The 23,547-nt window shown below is 41.2% G+C and overlaps 1 protein-coding gene across 1 annotated transcript in view; it reads right to left on the bottom strand.

Moving 5' to 3' along the window:
- The window catches only part of KREMEN1 (kringle containing transmembrane protein 1), a 151,697-nt gene that overhangs the window by 29,071 nt on the left and 99,079 nt on the right, over positions 1 to 23,547 (bottom strand). Inside the window, exons 4-5 of the mRNA XM_075178549.1 lie at positions 10,736 to 10,860; positions 7,868 to 8,021 (exon numbers count right to left, since the gene is read on the bottom strand). Of these exons, the coding sequence (XP_075034650.1) occupies positions 7,868 to 8,021; positions 10,736 to 10,860 (279 nt within the window). The remainder of the gene's footprint in view (positions 1 to 7,867; positions 8,022 to 10,735; positions 10,861 to 23,547) is intronic.

The raw sequence follows: 23,547 nt of genomic DNA, 5'->3' as shown, positions 1-23,547 counted from the left end.
TATTAGGCAATACGGAAAGTGAGCCTATCTCTGGCAAAAACAGCCATTTTCACCGGAGATAAGGCATATTGCCACTTCATAAATTGACCCATAAATGAGGCTCGGATTGTGAATTTGTCATTGAAAGTGTCCTCACACTGCCATAACAAAAACTTTGGGTAGTATTAGCTTCACATGGGCGCTTTTACACAGTTTGGACAGGTACCCAATAGTGTTGCATTTGCATTTTTAAATGCTAGTAAAAACTCCTGTCAATGCTACTAGACTTTATACTGCCATGTTGTGATCAATGGCTATGACAGTACCTTGTACTATGGTAAACACATCTGGTAAGAGCAAGGTGAGCTAGGAACAATGAAAAACCGATGCAATGCACTGCATTGCTAGGAAAAATACCAGTGGATATATTGACATTAGAAACAATGGGCTATATTGTCAGATCCATTTACAAGCATTGTACTTACTTTAAACTGAAAAATAATACCAGTGGGTATGAGACCTTAAGAGCCTATAGTCCAAACCATTCTACAGTTTTCAGCATAAAATATTCACAATTACACTGCTATACATACATACATATATATTTAAACAACTGGAGCCTGTTTCATTAAGGCATGCAATACTAATTGTGCGTTATTTTGAGAAATGGATGTAATTCGGGCAAATGCCCGTCCGTATTCAACCACAAGCGGATGTGAAGAAACGTCTATTGTTGCATACGGGTCTAGGTACGCTCTGCTCTCACAGACACAATAAAAAAAAAAACCTAATCAATTATTGTCACCTGTCAACAATATAGTTATTAATGAAAAAACAATAAAAAAAAGGTTTTTTTTTTACATTTATTTTGCCATAAAATACATTTATCGTGATATTACTTATGTAAATGTACCTGAGAGATGCCCAAAGATTGAATTGACGCTGCTGCGTGCACCCAACCTCGGCACGCCCTTATTGTACAGTGACTATTGGCATACACCCCTTCCCTTCCCCTTTCTGCCCATGAACTCATAGGCTGTCATAAGTGTCCTTTCTGATTGATGATGTCAAAACATACACTTGCGTTATAGTCCGATTCTGGGCAGAGCAATTTAATGCAAAATACGGCACATATCGCAATTTACGTTCCTTAATGAATCAGGCCCCTATGTCAGCAAGTCCATATTGGTGAGACACGGGGGTATATTTACTAAGCTGCGGGTTTGAAAAAGTGAGGATGTTGCCTATAGCAACCAATCGGATTCTAGCTTTCATTTATTTAGTACTTTCTACAAAATGACAGCTAGAATCTGATTGGTTGCTATAGGCAACATCCCCACTTTTTCAAACCCGCAGCTTAGTAAATCTAGCCCACGGTCCACTGATGATGTGGAGAAGGGAAAATATATACATTTATTCAGTAAAAGCAAACCTTGTGATAACGTGAGGAAAGTGGGTTAGAAGCTGATGTGCAGAAACTGACTACTGGCATCTTCTTGGAGTATTTTTATAGTCTGCAACAAATTAATCTTTTCCTTGACACCTTAAAAGCTTATGTTTGCAGATCAGGATGACAGACTTCTGAATTAATAAAAACACTTTTATAGGAAAACACTTATGGGTCTAAAGATGCTTAAAAATTATGTCCCAAAAACCTCACAAAGCTGTTTTTGGTTCATACACTTACATTGGACTTTTATGCACTAGCATTGTCTCCAGCTCCACAGTGTATGGACCAACGTGTTTCCTATGACCTCTCCACAGTTGCCCTCTGCCCAGTAACATATTGTTCAGAGCTATTCTGTCTTTTGGGAGGCCGAGGTATGAAATGACGACAGCTCCAAAATGCTTGAGACCTGCTTCTGGCAGCTGTTGGTCTGGATGCCAGGCTGGTGAGGTATCTATTGTTAGATCTATTCCCAGGGCCCCGGCCTTTCTTCATTTTGCATGCAAGACCCGCTTTTGTGCTGTTGATCCTATGATCTCTTTTTGATGCATAAGAATTTATTCCATGCACCAGTATATGACTCTAGCAATGTTAATCCCAAAGACAGACATAGAAAGCACTGGCTCAGATGGTAAGGGATACTCAGTGTCCTGATCTCAGGATTGTTTCAATTCACACATAAGGTTTCCTTATCACGGCAACAATTACTACTATTAATATTATTGTTGTTAATATTATTATTATATAACTATATTCAGGATTGTTATTACATACAGTACATATAAAAATGAAAATTCAGCAGCCAGTATGTCAATGTTATAGCAATCAAACATTAACATAATCAATGTTCTTTAACATTGTTCTGTAAGAAAATAATTATCAGTTATTGTAATGGGGGTTAATTTATCATTAAGTGTTATTTTTAACCATGCAAAAGTGAAAACCTGCATTGAAAACACTCTTTTGTGACATCCCGCATCTACGCAAATGTAGCTGGTCTGACGGATAAGTGCATGCAATTGTTGACCAAGACGACAGCATGGGTCTCATGGGAGGAGTTGGCTGAATGGGGGGAGGTCCTTTATAAGTTCTTTCATAAGTTCCTTCATTAGTTCCTTCATAAGTGTGAATTAAGCACTCACGTGCAAAAATGAGATTTTGTTTGGTGGGATCACACCACTTGTGGATCCAGGGGGGAGCGATTGGGACCCCCCTAGCAGCAATCTTTCTTCCTTTAAATTGCGACGTAGAGATCCGATCAAACGGAAAAAGGAGGCAGGGCCAACTGGGACCAATCAGAGTGAAGGAGGGGTATGGCTATGCTAAATCGTCCCCTCTAAAGGATAGTCTAGGTCCGCCCCTGGAACACAGTATTTTAATAGGATGAATAGATGAAAAGGGTGAATTTGTGAGTGGGGGCTGAGGAGGAGGATTGAGATCAGGTCTCATCCCAATCTTTTAGTGGGTTTCATTTGCACCTTCCAGGTACTTTTGCATTATAAAGCATTTCCAGGCACATTTCAACCAATGTAATAAAGTCATTCAGACATACAAAAGTGACACTGTCATAAAAACAGACCAAATGTCCCCTCACTCCCATTCGCATCTCGCAACTCTCCCGATTTGGGCGGGACATCCAGTTTTGTGGGCTGCATTGAGGTGGGGCTTAACAGAATATGGGTGGAGTTTAAACTAAATGAGCCCATTTGTGGGGAGTTTGGACAGAATGGGGGTGGGGCTTATTTTGTCCTGATTTGATGACTCTAATGTTGACAGCTATGCCATGATTCATTTAGGACATGAATTATGCGCCACAAAACAGAATACTAGGAGAAAAATGGAAACATTGAAACAAATGAAGGGCTGATTGTAGCTTGAACTTCCAGATAACATTTTATTATTTTCACCATGCCCATGTTAAGATGTTTAAAGGCACAAAGCTAGGCACAGACAGATTTCCTATGGACAGTCCCAAGAACCAGGAACTGGATGTACACCTTGGAAAACAGGCAAACAGGCACACTTGTACAAATAAAGACACAGCGTGGATCAGTATTTTTTGTAACTCATAAATTAGCCTTATTGTGTCTCCTTTTGGAGGCTCTTCATGTGCACACTGGCTGGACAAATGGGTGGATTGGACCAGGTTGTAGAGCACAGCAACGTCTGTAACAGACCCAGTGTAAATTCTCAAACAAAAGCTAGTTTGGCTGTTCTGTTGGCATGTCAGACCTGAAGGTGCTCTTTTTATTTATGCCGGACTGCAGAGCTTTATCAGAACACAAGAGTCTGGATTGTTCTGCACATAGCACTTTAGTTCACTCATGGTAATGTTTCTTTAATCACAATATGAAATCAAATGGGCAACTATGTAGCAGTATTGTTGTCATAATACTTTAATAAACAGGACAGCATATGATCACTGGACGGCAGTGCATAAGATTGACATCTGCACCAAGAGCACATTGGTTACGCACTGGCAGAACATGCATATTGGCTGCAATGTCGTCTTAGACTTGGCAAAAGAATGGGCACAGCTCTACACTTTGTTGGAATGTTGCTGCTGTTGTAAATGAACCCCTTTGTCCCATTAAGGAGTGTAGTTTTTTTGTTGATGTTATTCCTTCTAAAAATAAAGTTGTTAGACTTAATCTTTAGGGTAATTAATTATTAAATGGGGGTTTTGTTAATTTCTCTTTACACCTTGCCATCAGATCACACTAGGGGGTAAATGTATCAAGCTGAGAGTTTTCTGGCGGTTTTGAAAAGTGGAATGTTGCCTATAGCAACCAATCAGATTCTAGCTTTCATTTTGTAGAATTTACTAAATAAATGATAGCTAGAATCTGATTGGTTTTTCAAACCTGCTGGAGAACTCTCAGCTTGATACATTTATCCCTAGAAGTCATTTACAAAGTCGGAAATAGTTGAGGTGCCGAGCAAAATCAGTTTTGGTCCTTCCTTGACTTGTGAAAGTGCACATAGATCTCCGCTAAAGCTTGCAGGTTTACAGCACAAGACAGTAGCATCTGTGGAGGAGTAGAATTTTGCACAGGCTGATGGGAGACGTTAGGGCGGATGAGGGCGTACAGAGTAGGCACGTTAGGGCGGATGAGGGCGTACAGAGTAGGCATGTTAGGGCGGATGAGGGCATACACAGTAGGCACGTTATGGCGGATGAGGGCATACACAGTAGGCACACATGCAGGCCCGGCGCTACCATTAGGCAGCGTTAGGCAGCTGCCTAGGGCGCCGGGCTCTAGAGGGCGCCACTGGTGTCCGGCTCTGTTCTTTTATCCTGTGCAGGGAGCAGGGCAGTGTGAAGGAGAGGGGACAGTATTAAGCAGGTAGAGTCAGTGTGAAGGAGAGGGGACAGTTTGATTCAAGGGGAGGCAGTGTGAAGCAGGAAGGGGAACAGTGATGGAGGGGGGGTGTGAGGCAGTAGGGGGAGTGTAATGGATGGGGGACACTGATGAAGGGGGGGGGCAGTGTGCTGGATGGGGCACATTATGAAGCAAGGGGGGACAGTGTGCTGGATAGGGGACATTTTGATGCAAGGGGGGGGTCAGTGTGCTCCAGGGGGGGACATGGTCATCAGGGGGGCAGTGTGCTGCAGGGGGGGAGGAGATAGTGCTGCAGGGGGGGGGGGGGGACATGGCCAAGCAGGGGGGAGGCAGTGTGCTGCGGGAATGAGGACATGGTGCTGCAGGGGGGGGGGGGGGGCATGGCCAAGCGGGGGGGGGGGGGGGCAGTGTGCTGCAGGAGGGGACATGGTCAAGCGGGCAGTGGCGCACGCAGGGGGGGTTTCTGAGTCTCCAGAAACCCCCCCCCCCCTGCGCTAACTAAGTGGCCGATATAGCTGCACTGTCCTAAACAGCAGCCGCGGCGCTGTCAAAGAAGCGTCCGCCGCGGACGCTTCTTAGACATCGCCGCGACTGCTGTATAGGACAGCGCTGAAGAAACGGAGCATGCGCAGCAGCTCTCGCGGGGGGGTGGTTTTTTTTGGGGTTGGGGGGGAAACCCCCCTCCCCGACAATCCTCCGTTTGCCCCTGAGCAGGGGGGGGGGGGGGCAGTGTGCTGCAGGAGGGGACATGGTCAAGCAGGTGGGGCAGTGTGCTGCAGGGGGAGCAGTGTGATAGGTAATTCTCAAAAGTTTTTGATCCCACATCTAACACTTGGATACTTCCCCTCTAGAAATCCTGTGCCCCTGGACAGCAGTGGAGTCTGGACAGCGTTCTACATAAAACATTACTGCATCCAGACCGCTGGAGGAGGTGAGGCTCATCTTTTTTTTTTATAACAAAAGTGAAGTGTGTGAGGGTCTGGGAAGTGGGTATTTGGTGTGTCGTGGCAGGAGGGGGGAGAGGGGGTTAGTTTGAAATTTTGCCTAGGGTGCCGAGAAACCTTGCACCGGTCCTGCACACATGTGCACCTACTTTTGTAGAAAAGTGCAAACACGAGATTTACATTTGCAGAGTGAGATTATTGAAAGGGTGGAGAGTGCACATTGTTAGGGTCATTCCTTGTTGTGCGAGGGGCGTGTGGCCATTTTCATGTCACAAAAGAAATTCACGTGCTTTAAATGGTATGCATTTGTGTCTTCATGTTATACTTTAGCAGAGAATAGCATTTCTAGGCATATTCAGAGTAATGTAATTAAAAGCTTCATATGCACAAAGTGCCCCCTCCTTCTCACAATTAACACTATAAATGAGGCTAAACCAGGCAGTGTTTTACAAGAAACACAACGTGTTTTATATATAGAGGGTGGTTCTATAGAGGTAGGAGGTTTAATGTGACATTTACACTTTTGTACAGTTTTTCCACCTCTCGCACACCTAGGTGCTCTTATAGTTTGCAGAGGAATGTCCCGATAGAGGACTGTAAGCATATAACTGGATGTGCGCTGGGCACAATATAATGGCACACAGATGCAAACTCAAGGCTCAGAGGTGCAAAATGTAAGTCTTGCTGTGGATTCACCTTTGTGAAAAACAAAATGCGCCCTCTCCAATACTTTATCTAGTTTCCATCCCACCTAAGTAGGTGCACCAAAGCACTACTTAGCTAGACATGTCTACGCTTCATCACACCCCCATTGGCCTATGCAAACTTCTGCTTCTCCGCCAATGTTGACATCTTGCTTAGTAAATCTATGTGTTTAGGTGCCAATCTAGGCGCACTTCTACAAACCGTGGCTTGCGGCGCTACCAAAGTTGATTTTTGCTCAGCACTTTGTCCATTTTGTGCTTTCTCTGCTGTCTGGACATTCTCTTTGACTCTATCTACTGCTGGTCTAACGCTGTGTAGGAGGAGAGCAGGGGAGTGAGCAAGCTCAGAGGAAGACAAAGAGAACCAGACACAGGAGATGGAGAGGGGAAGTCAGACCGGGTGCAGTAAAGGACTTTGCTAGGAATGTGCTATATATAACATGACAATAAAGAGAAAAGGTCATCATCAATTCAAAGCATAAAAGAGCATCTACTAGTACATTTTCCCTGAATGAGACATACAGAATATTTTGACCCCTGAGCTGCAGAATGTCTCCCCTACAAGAGAACAATACCGTAGACAACATGATAATCAGGGGAAGGTAAAGTATAAAAAGATCAGGAGGAAACTGGCATTAATCTGCTCATACACTTTATTTAGGTTGGACGTTATTGGAAATGGATTTTTCATTTGCTCCTGCAAATAGGTTATTAAGGAATTATTGTTTTTTTTATTATTTCAAATTAAAAGTTGACAACTTGTTTTAATGTAAACCATGTTTTGTTTTGAATATGATTAAGACTAAAAGTAACATAACAAATATGAATAAAATGAAGATAAAAAAAACAGAAAATATAGATAAAAAAATGAAATAAGAACTTTTAAATAATAAAGTTTTAAACAAAGAGAATTCTACTGTATCTCAAAGGGCACCTACAGTAGATAGGCAGACAGACCGATAGATAGATAGATAGATGGATGGATAGATAGATAGAAGTTAGATGAATTTAATTAATTAGACTAATGTTTCAGTGGAGCGCAACCCACCTTTATCAAGGTTTCAAGAAAAACATTAACTGTAAATGAACAGACAAAGCACCCAGAGCGACCTAGAGTTCTGCTACGGATAAGTATTGTTTGCGGTCACATGATTATGCTATAGTATTTTTCCCACCAATCAGAATGTCTGCATAAGAAGAGATGATCAGAGTTTAGAAGTAAGGTGTACACAACTCTATGGAGTCGTTAAACCATGGGCATAGTATTTCTATTTATATTATACTGGTGTCAGGAGTATGTCAGATTTAATAACCTATATTTTTCCTTACCAATGGAAAAAATGACTTTCGCTGGCTGTCAGTATCTGTAATGATGGTTGGAAGCCCTGGGCTTAAGTATGCTGACAACCCCAAGCATGGTGTTTAAAATAAGAAAAGAAGATGACTTACAGTCAAACAGTATGATGCGCCCATCCCCTCCGCACGGTTGTGTGTGATCCCCAAAACAGACGCTGTTACACTCTGTGCTTGGTGTCTCTCCATGCTTCCTGTAATCTGCGTTGTTACCACAGAAGCACGCAAACCCCGACTCCAGTCCAGCCAGCTGGGTAAGATCAGAGATATAAATGCAATGACATTAATTAAGTAGTGAATTTTCCATAACTGGATACATTGTTTACAACATTATGACTGACATGTTTAATGCACATGACATGGACAACATTTTCAGAAAAAGATATGCTTAAATATTATGAGCTATGTATAATAAAGTAACCGAGTGAGAAAGGTTTGAGAACCAATTTTATACAATTGATAAATCTATGTATATTCATAAAATATTTATCTCATCTTTCCCATCTATTTCCCATTCTATCTACTTTCTCTCTTTCTGGCTCCCATCTTTGCTCTACCAAACTTCCTCTTAGTGCTCCCTATCTCCTACCTCCATCCGCTCTCTTCCATAGCTCACTCCTCTCCTCTCCTTTCTGGGGCTCAGATATGCATTTACTTATAGAGATTTTACTTCTGCAACCTCATCTATGGTCTCCATAGTAATGGATATACATTCTGACTGGTTCTATGCTGAAGACTACAATGACCTCAGGCTTGCTTAGTCCTATATTCCAGTTACGGTCTCTGATCCATTATAATATCAATTGGCACAGCTACCAGTAAGGAGGGAATTGCCAGCAAATATTCTGCAATATCAGGCAGATGTAACAGGAGAGAAGATTTAATAGATGTAAAACACCAGATTAGATTTATAGGGAAGCTAAATGACTCGGCTGCATCTGACTACTTAGTGCAATGAATTATGTCTTCATTGGTTTCCATCTCTTGCTAACTAAGGATCTCTCCATGTTTACATTTTGCAGCAGCAACCAGGCAGGCTTAAAGCTGCACCTTCTTCTAACCCCTTCCTATTAGAATAATTATATTGTACAGTGCTGACTACTGTGCTGACATAAAACCTAGCTAGACCAAATAAACACGACTAGCACCCTCCACATGTGCTGTCAGTTGTCAGTGAACTGGTTAAATGAGAGCTGGTAGTCAGTAAAAGTGTGACTGAGGCCTAGGGGATTTTCTCACAGTAAAAGAAAAGAAAAAAAATTCAATGTGTTAAGTTCAAGAGATTCTCTTGTGTTTTTTTTTGTGTTAATGATCAAATCGTCTTAAACAAGAATGCAAAGAAATGTCCTTGAAATGAGCAACTCATAAATCACTCCTGAGAAATCTTATTTAGCCTTTGGTGAAAAAGACTCTAAATGTTCATTACAACACATAGCTATATGAGATATGGCTGCTTCCAGCATTGTGTGTTTAAATGTCATGGTAAAGAGGCCACACATACCGATGCAGTCACACGGGTATAATAAAAAAGTGTCTATCATTTTTACACCTGTCCTTATTTTAGCTTCAGGTAAAAATATTACTTGTGTATAACAGTGCAACAGTTAAAGCAGAACTAAAAACAAGAAATATAATAATAATAATAATTATTATTATCAATAACATTCTTTTTCAATGATATATCTACTAAAATATACTTAGAATTGCTACTCTAGAGCTATACAGATCAACCACTAAACTACTGTATATAAAATACAGTAATAGTCTCCTTAAAACGTACATTATCTACCTGCTATAAAATCATACTTGCCAACATTTTTTTTTCCTTTTCCGGGAGATGCCGGCTGGGACGTGGGCGTGCAGGGGGTGGGGCTGCGAAATCGCGTCATTTTGGCCCCGCCCCCGTGACGGAATGACGCAAATCGCGTCATTTTACAGTGGGGGCGGGGCTAAACGCCGCGATTCCGGGTGAATCGCGGCGTTTAAACTAAATTTTTCCCCCTTCCTATCAGGGAGATTGCCACACTCGTCCGGGAGACTCTTGCAAAATGCGGGAGTCTCCCGGACAATCCGGGAGAGTTGGCAAGTATGTATAAAATATGCCTGGGCCACGAAACCTAAATGTGAAGCCATTGTTCATATCCTGTATTGATGAACAAGCCTGAACCAGCTGTATGCAAATTGGAATATTTGGTTGTACATATTTGGCTGCTAGTATACCATTATACCAGGTTGTAGAGCCAATAAAGACAGATAAGGAGCCATTTACATCAGGCGCGGGCTGTGATGTATCAGCCCGGGTGGCGCACTGGTGGCCGCATCACGTGACACGCGATGCGGCCGCCTGTGCGCTGCCCAGGCTGATACATCCCAGCCCGCGCCTGCACATCGCAACATCATCACTTCTGTTCTGTTCTATCGGTAACCTAAAAAAAAATATTACATCTACGGCGGGGGAGGCGGTCGGCCCGGACAGCCGCTAGACTGAGCGGCCCGGGTGCCCGCTGTCCCCCGGTCCAGCCCGCCCCTGGGTGGACTTCAGTGAGTTAATATGAACAATAAAATAGCAGTTATTATGGATGTGCCATTCATTAAGGGATGTGCCATTCATTAATGTGACTGTACTATGTCACATTTGAAATTTCGATGTGCACAAATGGGGAAGTTCACATGGGAGAGGCACTGACAATGCCATTCAAGAAGTATGAGTGGTAGAAGGAAAGGGAAGTGCAGTATAGAGTTATTCTTTATTACATTATATCTAGAATAAGCAGAACTGTTCTGACAATCAAATTGAGATCTAAAATGATCAATATATGCATTACTTACTCTGTTTTTGAGATAAGATTCTGTTTGTACTTAATACCACTAGTGTACACATTACTAGATAAAAGTAAAAAAGATACCAAAATTAAAATAAACAAACGAAGGAAGGAAACAGAGCATAAACACAAATAGTTCTACCTTGTATCGTTGTCTCCGGCACATAGTAATGCAGGTTTGTATCGTCTGCTTATTGGATGTCTCGCTGATGCCAGTCAGAGGAGGTGGGTTTCCATGGTCTTTAAAGCATCCCAGATTCCCAGGCACTGAAAGTTAATAACAAACTCTCAATTTTCACATTGCAAAACTTGCAAAAATATCTATGGAACTCGTGGGGTTTCATTTAGAAGCATACAGTGGCCCATGACATCACAATTAAAGGACAAGTAGCTCACAGCCGCTGCCCTAGGGCAGATAGTGCGTAGTGGTTGTATGGTATCATCTGGTATAGCTTTAAGAGCAACAACAAAATGATGCCTATGTTAGTGGGTAAGCCTAGGAACTATATGATTAGTTCCCATCATTTTGGTGTTGTGATAACATGACGACACATACAACTAATGATTCATTTTAAGTGGCGTACAAAAGTTTCATTATTTCAATAAATAAAACCAGAATCATGAATAAATTTAAGTATGTTTGAAAACCAAGGTGAATTATAGATGATTGATTTCATTCACAACTTACAGTTCACAAACAATGCCCATTGCATAGACTTAATATATTTTTGTATTACTCAGAAATGCTTCTAAGTTCAGCCTGAGCCACAAAAATGTGCCATGACACATTGGTTGTCAATCCCTAAGTTATCGTGTTAAGGGTGGACGAAAAGGTTTTCAGGCTATTGAAGATATCCAAAAACATTCAAGACAGTTTTAGACAACGCAGCTACCTAAGTCCTGCTCATTTCTAAATTATTTACTCTTTTGTTTCAATTGTATCAATGCTTGTGTCATACTGACATGTATATATGTAGGGACATAACAGACAAATACAAATACATTTGACATGTTCTTATTTCAGACAGTGGTGTAATCAGAGCAAGCAGGCAGCAGAATACGGGTATAGTTTTGGCTATACATTCGGTTGAAAAAGCTATAGAGCTTTGAACAGTGATGGTTGTATTAGGGACTTTAACATTTTTCCAGTTAAGCTCATAAATTCAGTGGTACAATATACAAATACAGAATTCTAAGGTAGACATGTTAAACAGGTATTATTTGGAACTACAAGTGGCCTTGAGTTGTTTCCTGATGTAAAATTAGATTTGGAATGTAGCAAGTTGCAATAATCTAATACACAAACCCAATCATTGAAAATATAAAGTAACCGAGGACAGTGGTTAAAGTACTTAACAACAAATGCAACATTTGTTCCAAAATGGTATGCGACAAGGTCCTTGGAGAATTATTTTGGCTTTCACTCAGGTTTGCCCATTTAATATGGATTGCAGGGCTGTTTGAGTTCGACATACCTGGGTCAAGTGTAGGAATTATTTTCTTATGGAGGAATGTTTTGTATTTCTGTTATATCCACTGCTACTGAACAAACAACTCTGATTTGTAAGAGCTCTTTATTCATCAATATCAAGTTGCACTACCTGTACAGCCGCTCTCCATTAAGGGGGATATAATAGTATTGGAAGTATATTTAGATATTCAGCAGGGAGATGTTCCTAACACTTTATACATTTCCACACATTACTTGATAACTTTATATATTTTGAAAACTGCTTACTGTATAGTTTGTTTCATTTCTAAAGTATTTTACAGTACGTGGCTAGCCAGGCACATCCTTGAAGTATGCTAACCTTCCCATCTGACATTTGCAAGCGTTATTTTCAAGAAGCAAGTTCTTGGGACACAGGTGGCACACAGGGACCAATTAATTGTAATGAAGTACTACTATTAGCCCAAAGGTTACACAGCGCATGATTCAGCTATGTCACTAAGCAATACAAATGGCTGGAATAGACTAGACTCTAATATAATGGAATAGGCACTTAGATATAATGGTAAAGGAAGTAAATACAGTTAACCATATTATAAAAAGCTGTATATGGCTAAATGTCATGCTCATCGGAGGTTTCAGTGAAGATGGTTGGGACCCATGGAGAATGCTATCGGTTGATGTGCAATGGCAGCTAAAGACCCATGACTCCTTAATTGCATAAAAACAAATATATATACACTGCATGACCAACAGTATGTGGACACCTGAACATCACATCCATATGTGCTTGTTGAACATCTCATTCCAAAATCATTGGAATTAATATGGAGTTGTTACCCCCCTTTACTGCTATAACATCCTCCACTCTTCTGGGAATACTTTTCACTAGATTTTGGAACATAGTTGCAGGGATTCACATCCATTCAACCATAAGATCTTAGAGCCAGGTTATAAAGTCTGGCTCACTGTCGGCATTCCAGTTCATCCCAAATATGTTCAGTGGGATTCAGGTCAGGGCTAGGTTAGGTCAAGTTCTTATATTCCAACCTCAAGATAACATTTGTTGAAGGACCTCGCTTTGTGCACAGGGGCATTGTCATGCTGAACCAGGAAAGGCCCTTCCCCAAACTGTTGCTACAAAGTTGGAAGCACGCAATTTTCCAGAATGTCATTGTATGCTGTAGCATTAAGACTTCCCTCACTGGAACAGCCCCAGACCATTATTCTTCCTCCATCAAACTTTACAGTTGGTAGTACTCATTTGGGTAGGAAATTCTCCTGCTATACGCCAAATCCAGATTTGTCCGTCAGACTGCCAGATGGTGAAGCGTGATTCGTTACTCCAGAGAACGTCCTTCCGGCACTCCAGAGTCCAATGGTGGTGTTCTTTACACCACTGAGATCGATGTTTGGCATGGCGCATAGTGATCTTTTGTGTGGAAACCCAACTCACAAAGCTCCCGGGGAACAGTTGTTGTGCTGACGTTTGGGTGTGTACTAAATTTCAACTTGCCTATCAGAGACTTATACTATTGATGCTCTGATTACGTTTTGAACATAATTATATGAAAATAAAAGCAGACTAATTTATACAGCTATTTAGATCTTTTCTGTTATTGCTTATATGTGAATATCTATATTTGCTTATATGCTTTATTGAAGTGAAATTAGGAGTATAGTATGATATTTAATATTTGTTGGCAGTCCATTGAAAGCAATAAACAACATTATTAGTCAGGTTGCTTAGATTATTAATGAATAATAAATCTAAAATTTGAAAAAGTTCAATTAGATTGCAGTTTCTTGGCATCTGTGGCATCTGTGCCAGCTGTAGGTCATGATACTGATGAGTGAAATTTCCCTAACTGTTCCACGAAATATTCAACCAGTTCCACATTTGCCTGTGAAATTTTGATGTCATGCAGGAGGAATTTAGCCTTATGTGCTCCTACCCCAACCACACCACGTAGCAGAATAAACTGACCGTCATTGTACCAGATCTATTCGTACTCAGATTATGAAATCAGAGTGCGGAACAGCATTCCACGGAACCCTGCACCTCTGCGAAGCAGCCTGTTCTGTGTCAAAACTTTATACCCGCTAAATGTTGCTGCAACATCACTCATCTCTAATAATACTGTCATGAAGCTAAAGGAACCAAATGGGTTCTGTTTTTTGGGCAGCAACTTGTGCGTGACTGTGGCACAGATCTCTCAGCGGTCTGCATTGCGGTATCCTAAAGTCATTTTCCAATTCCAGGATCACTGAGCTGCGCTCCATCTGGACACAGCTGCATTACAAATCTCTGCTCAATGCTTTCCCTCCTCTTTGCTTACCAGTTGCTTGATATTTGTTACTCCATTCTTCCATCCACCCACAGCTGCTGGCTGCCCCCAACATAAACACTAACACTGACGGGTTATAATCATTAAACTGCACGTAAAAAACATAAAATGTAGCCTGACCGAGGACACATAATCACTGTAGGTACAAAGTGACCTTGTGTCTTAAATTTCACTTTGGTTTCCCTGATTCTAGGAAATAAACGGCCAATGATTATCTTTACAGAATCCTAATGGATATTACATTCTACTGCGTTATTTTACTGTGCTGTTCCCACCTTTCCAGCTAGAACATATTAGATAAACTGCCTACATACCAGAGATTATTATATAAACAAGCTGATGTGCAGTGACGTAGACACGTTTACAATGTGTCCATGAGATCATTGTACTGCTCTCCGTTTATTAAAAGATTGTGACATACATCAATGGTATATAAGTCTGTAAAATAAACATACCGAAGAACAGCTTTTGTTGGCTTTATAAATGTGGTTGGCCTGAATATTTGCATAGAAACATTATGTTACACCACATAGGAGGTCCAAAAGGATTATCATGCGAAAACCGGCATCATGTAACAAAAGTGCATTTGTGTGTGATGGTTGAGCTGAGATTAGACTGAACCTGTCAGCACTCATGGTCGCTGAACCAAATCCTGCTGTATGAAATGAGAACTTTCTGCAATCTGCTGTGATCCTTACTTTAGGAATTTTGGAGCTCTTCTTAGATATTGGTTTCAGCAGTGACCTCTGATTCTAATCAGAGAAGCAGCCAGTACCGTAGTGGATATAACCTGGTATAATCACTTGTAGAGATGAACAAGATCGCTGTGACATTTCATGCCAAATTAAGTATCATGGTAGAATAATCTTCCAGGTTGGCTTTTACTTCCATTCAGCAGATTGGCAATCTGCACAGTATTTGTAAATTAGTATTTTGCAGAATTTATAGTCTCTGAATAGAGCTGGTTTGATGATGGAAACCTATGGATCCCCAGCTATTACGTGGCCAAATGCGGAGAAGACATTGAGTAGAGCAGTTTGAACAATGTGGCCTGTCCATGGACGTGAAGCAGTAAACAGAATAATTCTGTCTAAAGTGGCCTACAATGATTTTGTGATCCATAGCTGGAGACAATGTTGTGTGGACCCCATTGCTCACTGTAATGCGGAATTTAATAATAAAATATTGAAGTAGCCAACCTCTTCTTAATCAAACATGCCACTCATGTGTAACAAATAGGATGATCCCCCCTGACCTACACCAGTAGCCAAAGTACTGAAACTAGCGCCATGGTGCTAGCAATGGGTGCCGTATGCTACAGCATACAACATCCACAGCTCTACAATGGAGCTCTATTGTAGCACTTCCATAGGACTCAATTGAAATGCGATGGACGAGTTGTAATACTTCAGGTGGTGAAGGCATAGTTCATCATCATCACCATATATTTATAGAGCGTCACTAACTCCACAGCGCTGTACAGAGAACTCACTCACATCAGTCCCTGCCCCATTGGAGCTTAAATTGCCTAACATACACACAAACACACAGACTAGGGTCAATTTGTTAGCAGTATGTTTTTGGAGTGTGGGAGGAAACCGGAGCACCCAGAGGAAACCCACGCAAACATGGGGAGAACATACAAACTCCACACAGATAAGGTCATTGTCTGGGATCGAACTCATGACCCCTCAGGGTATAAAGAATGGCCTACTTTGAGAGAGTTTATCATTACAACTCCCTGTAAGGTGAAGCTGAAAATGCAAAACTGATATAAGTCAGTATAAAATACTAATTTACCAATTTCACATTTATTAGTAGATACCTCAAACATGGAGTTTTAAAATAACCACATACATTATTTGCACTTAGTTCCAGTTTAGTGTACCTCTTTGGCTATTTGGAATCTCGCGCAGTATTCTTTGGGTAATATTTCTTTTTATCTGGACAGAACAAGCACCATAGCAGTCCAAATATTAAAAAATGCAAAAGTGCAATGTTTGTTTATGCAAAACTACCTTTGCAAATATGCTTTCCATATTTAGAAAGCTGAGCCCTACTTACGAGGCATAGTTTCTCTTTACTAAAAGATTCAGTGTTGAGTGTATGATCATAATGATTGTAATACATTTTTTAGATGTGTATTTATGTATACGGGGAAACACAAGCAGGAGGGAAATATAAATGGCATTTTAAAAGAGGTAATGTAGGCTGGAGACAGCAATGATCTCATATATACAGTATATTTCAATGTAATGAGGTCATGGTGATATTCAATGCTCTCCAAAAATTCAGCTCAAGCCCCTTCCTGATTGGCTAGAACAGTGACTACTGTCCTTCAGCTGATATTCCTTATAGCTGCTTACAGTCTATTCACTATTTATGAATGCCATGCTCAACTCATAGTGCTGGCAGGGGGCATTAAACCACTTAGTGCAAGTCTGTCTGGCAGAGAGACCATGCAGAGATAAAGCTATATATATATATATATATATATATATATATATATATATATATATATATATATATATATATATATATATATATATATATATATATATATATATATATATATATACACATACACACACACACACACTATCCATGCAGATGTATGCAGCACAGTTACAGCATCAATGCCTACAGGTATCTTGAGTGTTATTCTTAGCTAATAATGATAGCTATAGACATGATTGTTACTTTGTTTATATTCATGTAATATTTTAATTATATGTCTATACAATCCCGAATATGATGCTTCTACTGTCACTCCCTTATGTAAAAATATATTGAATACAGTAATAAAAATCAATGACACTGCAGAATGAAACAAAACCATTTCTACGTCTTAGCATTTGCTAGGCAGACTATAAAAGCTGCTGTCAAAGGTAGTTTGTTGGGCACTAAAACTGCAATTCAAATTCTCTCTCATTTGTGACCTATTTATAGTATGTCGTGCAACATTTTATAAATATATGACACCACTAAATAAAGTTCCACTTTGCATTCTTCTTTCCTGTCACTAAAGCACAACATTCAAATATATATCATGGAACTTTACAATTGTGTTCAATGTCATAATAGGCGAGATGAAAATGTTCTATAACAATTTACAAATGTTACAAATTAGACAAACTTCTATTAGGAACACTTTTACTCCACAAACAGCCATGCGTATCTGGAATAAAGAATGGTTGTAGTTTTATTTTGTTTGAGATTCTATTCTTCTAACAGCAGTGCGCTGAACAGAACACTTACAGGAGGGCAGATTTTGGGATATACCGAGTAACAAGTGTCAGTGAAACAGTATTTTGGCTGCCGCCTGTGATTGATTAATTAATGATATCCATCGACTGGGGCACGTTCTAATGCCACAAGATGAATAACATCCTCGCCTTCCAACGTGATGACTCCTTTCACACGTTCAACAATGGTCTGAATCTGTCACCTGTAATTATTTTAGGACAGTAACTTTTTAGAACATCATTCAACTCGGCATAGGTTACTGCTATTGTTACGTTAGGAGTTCATTATTAGAAATTAATCTTTTAGTTCCAAAGAAAAATATGGCTCATTAGAACAACAAAAAAAATACCATAACATTTTGCAGCTGTTACTGTCCACCTGCATACAAATGGGTAAACTGGCATGGTCCTATTTGGGAAAGGAGCCTCAATCTACAACATAGTTGCTACAGTTCTCTCTGCTTTACCAGTACTCATACCTCCCAACATTATCCCGGTGTACGAGGCATCATGCACATAAAGACGAGACATGTTCATCCCATAACACCCCTTTCCTACCCTAAACATATCCCTCAATTTATATGTGCACCATTGGCAGATGTACGTAGTACCTGCTCACCATGGATATTCCTCCCAACATTCCCGGCAGTCAGGTCAATGGTCAGTCAGTCAGGTCAATGGGCAGTCAAATTGGGACTGTCCTGGGTAAATTGGGACAGTTAGGAGATAAGAAGTAGCTAGTGGTGCTTTTCTATCTGAACCTGCTATTAGTGGAACCAGTATATTTTCAAACCAGACTTTTTTTCAGAGTCAGCCGGAGTTAATTACTAGTGGACCCATTTGTTGCATTCACATAGCGCTAACTTATGCTGTAGCTCTGTACAACGTTTGACAGCTTGAGCTTCCTGCCTCCATTTCAACAAAGTGCAAGGGAAAATTTCTCTAAAGATGATACAAAGGTGTCACTGCAACCATGTGCCAAGTTGGTCCATGGTTGCATTGTATTTAGTTCAGACGCATGCAGTATAGTTTTTACTATCCAAGTGTGTTTATAAAATGATTGCAATGTTTCTCTTTCTCACCTTTCTTTTCATTCTTGACTCTCTGTAATCAGGGTTCCTCCCCCAACATTCCCCTGAAACTGTTCTTGCAAAAGTGATCAATTGTATTTTATGAATAGTAGACATTAAGGACAGCTTAACAAATGTTTTTTCCAAGGGAAAAAACTCTTATCCATTCTGTCATCATTTCCTGTCTTGACTATTGCAACCTCCTGCTATCTGGTATTACGGACACCCATATATCCACACTTTGCTGCACCACTTTGAAAATCCCTACACTGGCTCCCTGTATCCTCCACAATGAAATTCAAATTACTCACTCTTACCTACAAAGCCCTCAACAACACTACACCTGCATACATCTCAAATCTCATATCAAAATTCTCTCCCTCCAACCCTCTTAGATCTACCTCTGACCTGCACCTTGTCTCTTCTCTACTAACCACCTCTCACTCCTGCCTACAAGACTTCTCCCGTGCTGCTCCCCACTTATGGAATTCCCTACCGCGCTCAATCAGACTTTCCCACAGCCTTCAAGTCTTTAGACGCTCTTTGATAACCCATCTCTTTTTTAAAGCTTACCTTATGCCTGATGATACTTTTCACATTAATCCACCCTCACAACTATCCCAATCTCCACTTTGAGACACATTTGCTCCTCTTGTTTCAGCTGTGCCCTCTCCCACTTCTAATGTAAGTTCTCTAATGAGCAGGGTCCTTCATACCCTTTATTTTCATGTCTGCATTTATTTTGTCTACCTTGAATGTCCCTGTTTTATGTATGTTCTGTTTTCCCTATTGAATGGCGCTGCGGAGCACTATGGCGCCTTACAAATCTACGATAATAATAATAATAACAATGTAACCATGCAGCATGTTTAATCCATGTAGGTCGAATATTAAATGGGTGTTACTGAAACCCAAGATATTAGTGTTTTAAGGTGTGATAGTCTATGCTGTCCTTTGTCACTATGTGTTATTACACATTGATACATTACTTGCATTTATTATGCTGTCCTAGTGACACTATATTCTTACCTTTAATACCATACATCCTAAGGCTACATAGATAAAGACAGCATGCTTTGGTGAGTGACTGGAATGAATGAAGCATGAGAGAAACAGGAGTTGAAGAAAATGTGGATAAAATAAAATATTGATGTATTTCTGTTAGAAGCTGTGCAGTGAAAAACGTTCTCAGTTACGAAACTTATTGAAGCACAATGTGACATCCTCTGAATATTTAAAACTCCATGTATTTTTTGGAGATCTTTTCTCTCCCTGGTTGTATTTCTTGTTGGGTAGAAGCATGTTTTCGGGGTCAGAGAAAGGACTGATTTTATTCTATTCACTTCCAGGCCACTAAGTATTAAACAGGCGGCAACATCAGTTTCACATTAAGAATGGGAGGGAAATATCCTTCGACTCTCATACCCATTCTGTCCCTGGAGATCTGGTTTCAGGGAAATAATTAAAGCAGCTGCTACGTGTCAAGGGATTGTTCTGTGAATAAAAGTTTTGGATTATCCTGGTGAACATAAAAAATATCCCCATATAACCTCCACGTTACCCCCTCTAATTAGCAGTACCCTGTGCACTCTCTCAGGGTACACTAACAACTGAAATGATGGCAACAGATTCTCAGGTCATCATTTCCAGTCTGATGGAGCTAGTGTTTGTACAGCACTGGGTAGAACCTGATGGTGGCACTGTTTTTTAATAACCCATTATTATGGCTCCTGATCTGTGGCTACCTATTAAAAAGTTGTCATCCTGACTATACTAGAAATTCTGTGTGGCGCCAGCAACCCGAATGGGCCACACATGCACTTTGGATGCATCCCCTGAAGGCAGAGAACTACATCTCCCAGCATGCAGTGAATCCTGAGGGAGTCCTCTGCAGCAAGGCAACTGGAGAGCTGAACAGAGGTCTGAGCAGGGCAAATGCCAGAAGGGCCGATGGCAGTATGGGCCGGTCCGGCTCCCTGTGATACCCCGATTAAATAAAAAAAAAAAATTTTTTTTTCGTGTGTGTAGCCGTCATGACGTGTGACGTCATGACGGCTCCGTGCGCCGGCCGGCTCCCGCGTAGGACGAGCTGCAGTGGAGGCAGCTGTCACTGTTGAGGTAAGTGTAGAGAATATGTGTGCAGGGAGGGGTGGGGAGACAAACGGAATATGTGTGCAGGGAGGGGAGGGGGGGGGAGACAAACGGAATATGTGTGCAGGGAGGGGGGGGAGACAAACGGAATATGTGTGCAGGGAGGGGGGGGGGGAGACAAACGGAATATGTGTGCAGGGAGGGGGGGGGAGACAAACGGAATATGTGTGCAGGGAGGGGGGGAGACAAACGGAATATGTGTGCAGGGGGGAGAGGGGCAATAAATGTCTGCGGGGGGAGAGGGGCAATAAATGTCTGCAGGGGGGGAGAGGGGCAATAAATGTCTGCGGGGGGGAGAGGGGCAATAAATGTCTGCAGGGGGGGGGGGAGAGGGGCAGTAAATGTCTGCGGGGGGGGGGAGAGGGGCAATAAATGTCTACAGGGGGGGAGAGGGGCAATAAATGTCTGCAGGGGGATGGGGGGGTGAGTGAAAGTGCAGGGGGGAGAGGGGCAATAAATGTCTGCAGGGGGATGGGGGGATGAGTGAAAATGTCTGCAGGGGGAAGGGGGGGTGAGTGAAAATGTCTGCAGGGGAAGAGGGGGTGATTGAAAATGTCTGCAGGGGGAAGAGGGGGTGATTGAAAATGTCTGCAGGGGGAAGAGGGGGTGATTGAAAATGTCTGCAGGGGGAAGAGGGGGTGATTGAAAATGTCTGCAGGGGGAAGAGGGGGTGATTGAAAATGTCTGCAGGGGGATGGGGGGGTGAGTGAAAGTGCAGGGGGGAGAGGGGCAATAAATGTCTGCAGGGGGATGGGGGGATGAGTGAAAATGTCTGCAGGGGGAAGGGGGGGTGAGTGAAAATGTCTGCAGGGGAAGAGGGGGTGATTGAAAATGTCTGCAGGGGGAAGAGGGGGTGATTGAAAATGTCTGCAGGGGGAAGAGGGGGTGATTGAAAATGTCTGCAGGGGGAAGAGGGGGTGATTGAAAATGTCTGCAGGGGGAAGAGGGGGTGATTGAAAATGTCTGCAGGGGGAAGAGGGGGTGATTGAAGATGTCTGCAGGGGGGGCAATGGCTGTAGGAGGGGGAAAATAAAAATGGCCAATGTGTGTGGGGACAGTATATGACTAGAATGTGTGTGGGGGACAGTTTATAACTATAATGTGTGCTATTAAGTGAATGTGGGGCTGTTTGGGGAAAATGAGGTCTAATTATTAAATGTGATTATGAATTATTTAATGCCTGGGATGTTTGTGGGAAATGGTTATTTTTATTAAACATAAATGCTATTTAATTTCTTGCTGAGGTTGTTTGGAGGGAGGGAAATAGATTAATTTATTAAATGGGTATACTATTATTTTAATGTTGGGGCTGGAGTGAGGCCTAATTTTATAACGTGGGTGCTATATTGAGTTAACATCGGTGCTGTTTGGAGTTTTCTAACTTTCATGTACCCTTTTTTTTTTTTTCCAAATAGGGCCCCCAACATTCCAGGATCCTGACAAGCAGCAACTGATCTAAAGACACCAGCAGCCACAAGTGGTGACAATGACAAGACAGGTAAGAGAGACCAGGACAGTCTACCTACTGTCCTGAATTGAGCTTACCAGACACCTGAACAGAGAAGAGCCATCTTGGATACAGATATTAGAGACCAGTGGGAAAAGTAACCCATGTTACCTTATTATTGATTTGTTTATACTGAGCTACTTGTCAGGTAGGGATATTGTAAAATATTGTACGTAGATACTGAATACAAAGTAAAGAGAACATTTGCAGACAGAACACACAAAGATTGTAACACACACCCTAACAGAGGAAAGGGGGTGGGACATGTGTGAAATGTGAGTTTACAAGTGCAGTGCTGAATGACAATCTGCGGAATAGCAAAACATAAGTAGAGCTTGAAGATTGTGTCACAGGAAATTTGCACCTCTGCGAAGTGAGCTGTCCGCTGCCAAACTTGATTTGCTCAAAATTTGCCCGTGATTTTTACTCTTATTCTGGGTATGCAAGAGCAATACAGGTTTCATGTGTTTGCTTAAAAATGAAACTGGTTACAGTTCTAAAAAGTTGTATTTATGGACTGAAAAGTTTCCCTATACAATGTTACTGAAAAAGAATTTAAATAATTCAGCAGTAATTTTCCTATAAATTGTCAATTTGTTGAATATGAATTCTACAGTGGTAGGTGAGGCACAGATGTCCACTCTCATCTTACATTACACAGTTACAAACAGTGGGCCCATCCTACCTATTTCTTTCAATGTCATCCACTTATGTCTGTACCGTGACCTGATGCCCTCATGTAGCTTTCATAGTTTGTAATTAGACAGAGCCAAGCTGTCTGGTTGCACATCATAATTCTACAGTTATTACCTCTTCCCTTTTCATTTCTCACTTCTGTTCACTGCTAATGAGGGTTACTCTATTTTGAAGGGAGAACTTGAAGAGAAGGCTTTGTCTCCAATGACACTATTTATGTCTTGTACCTATAAAGACTGACTATAGATCTGGCCACTGTCTCCAGCTACTTTCATTAAATTATACCATCCAAGGCAAAGATAGCTGGTTTCATAACTCAACAATATGTTATGTATCTAAGTGTTTAGCTGTGTTTTTAAAAAGCCACTTTTCCATAAAAGAAAAGGAATATAAAATTTGCCTTCAAATATCTTTGAAAGCCCCCCCCCCCCCCCCAAATAAAAGACACAATAAAGTAGATAAAAATATTTTTTTACAAATATTTAAA

The sequence above is a fragment of the Mixophyes fleayi genome, chromosome 1 (assembly GCF_038048845.1).
Source record: "Mixophyes fleayi isolate aMixFle1 chromosome 1, aMixFle1.hap1, whole genome shotgun sequence".
NCBI classification, from domain to species: domain Eukaryota; kingdom Metazoa; phylum Chordata; class Amphibia; order Anura; family Limnodynastidae; genus Mixophyes; species Mixophyes fleayi.
Note: the sequence above shows the minus strand (reverse complement) of the source record. Positions and strands in the feature narration are given on the sequence as shown.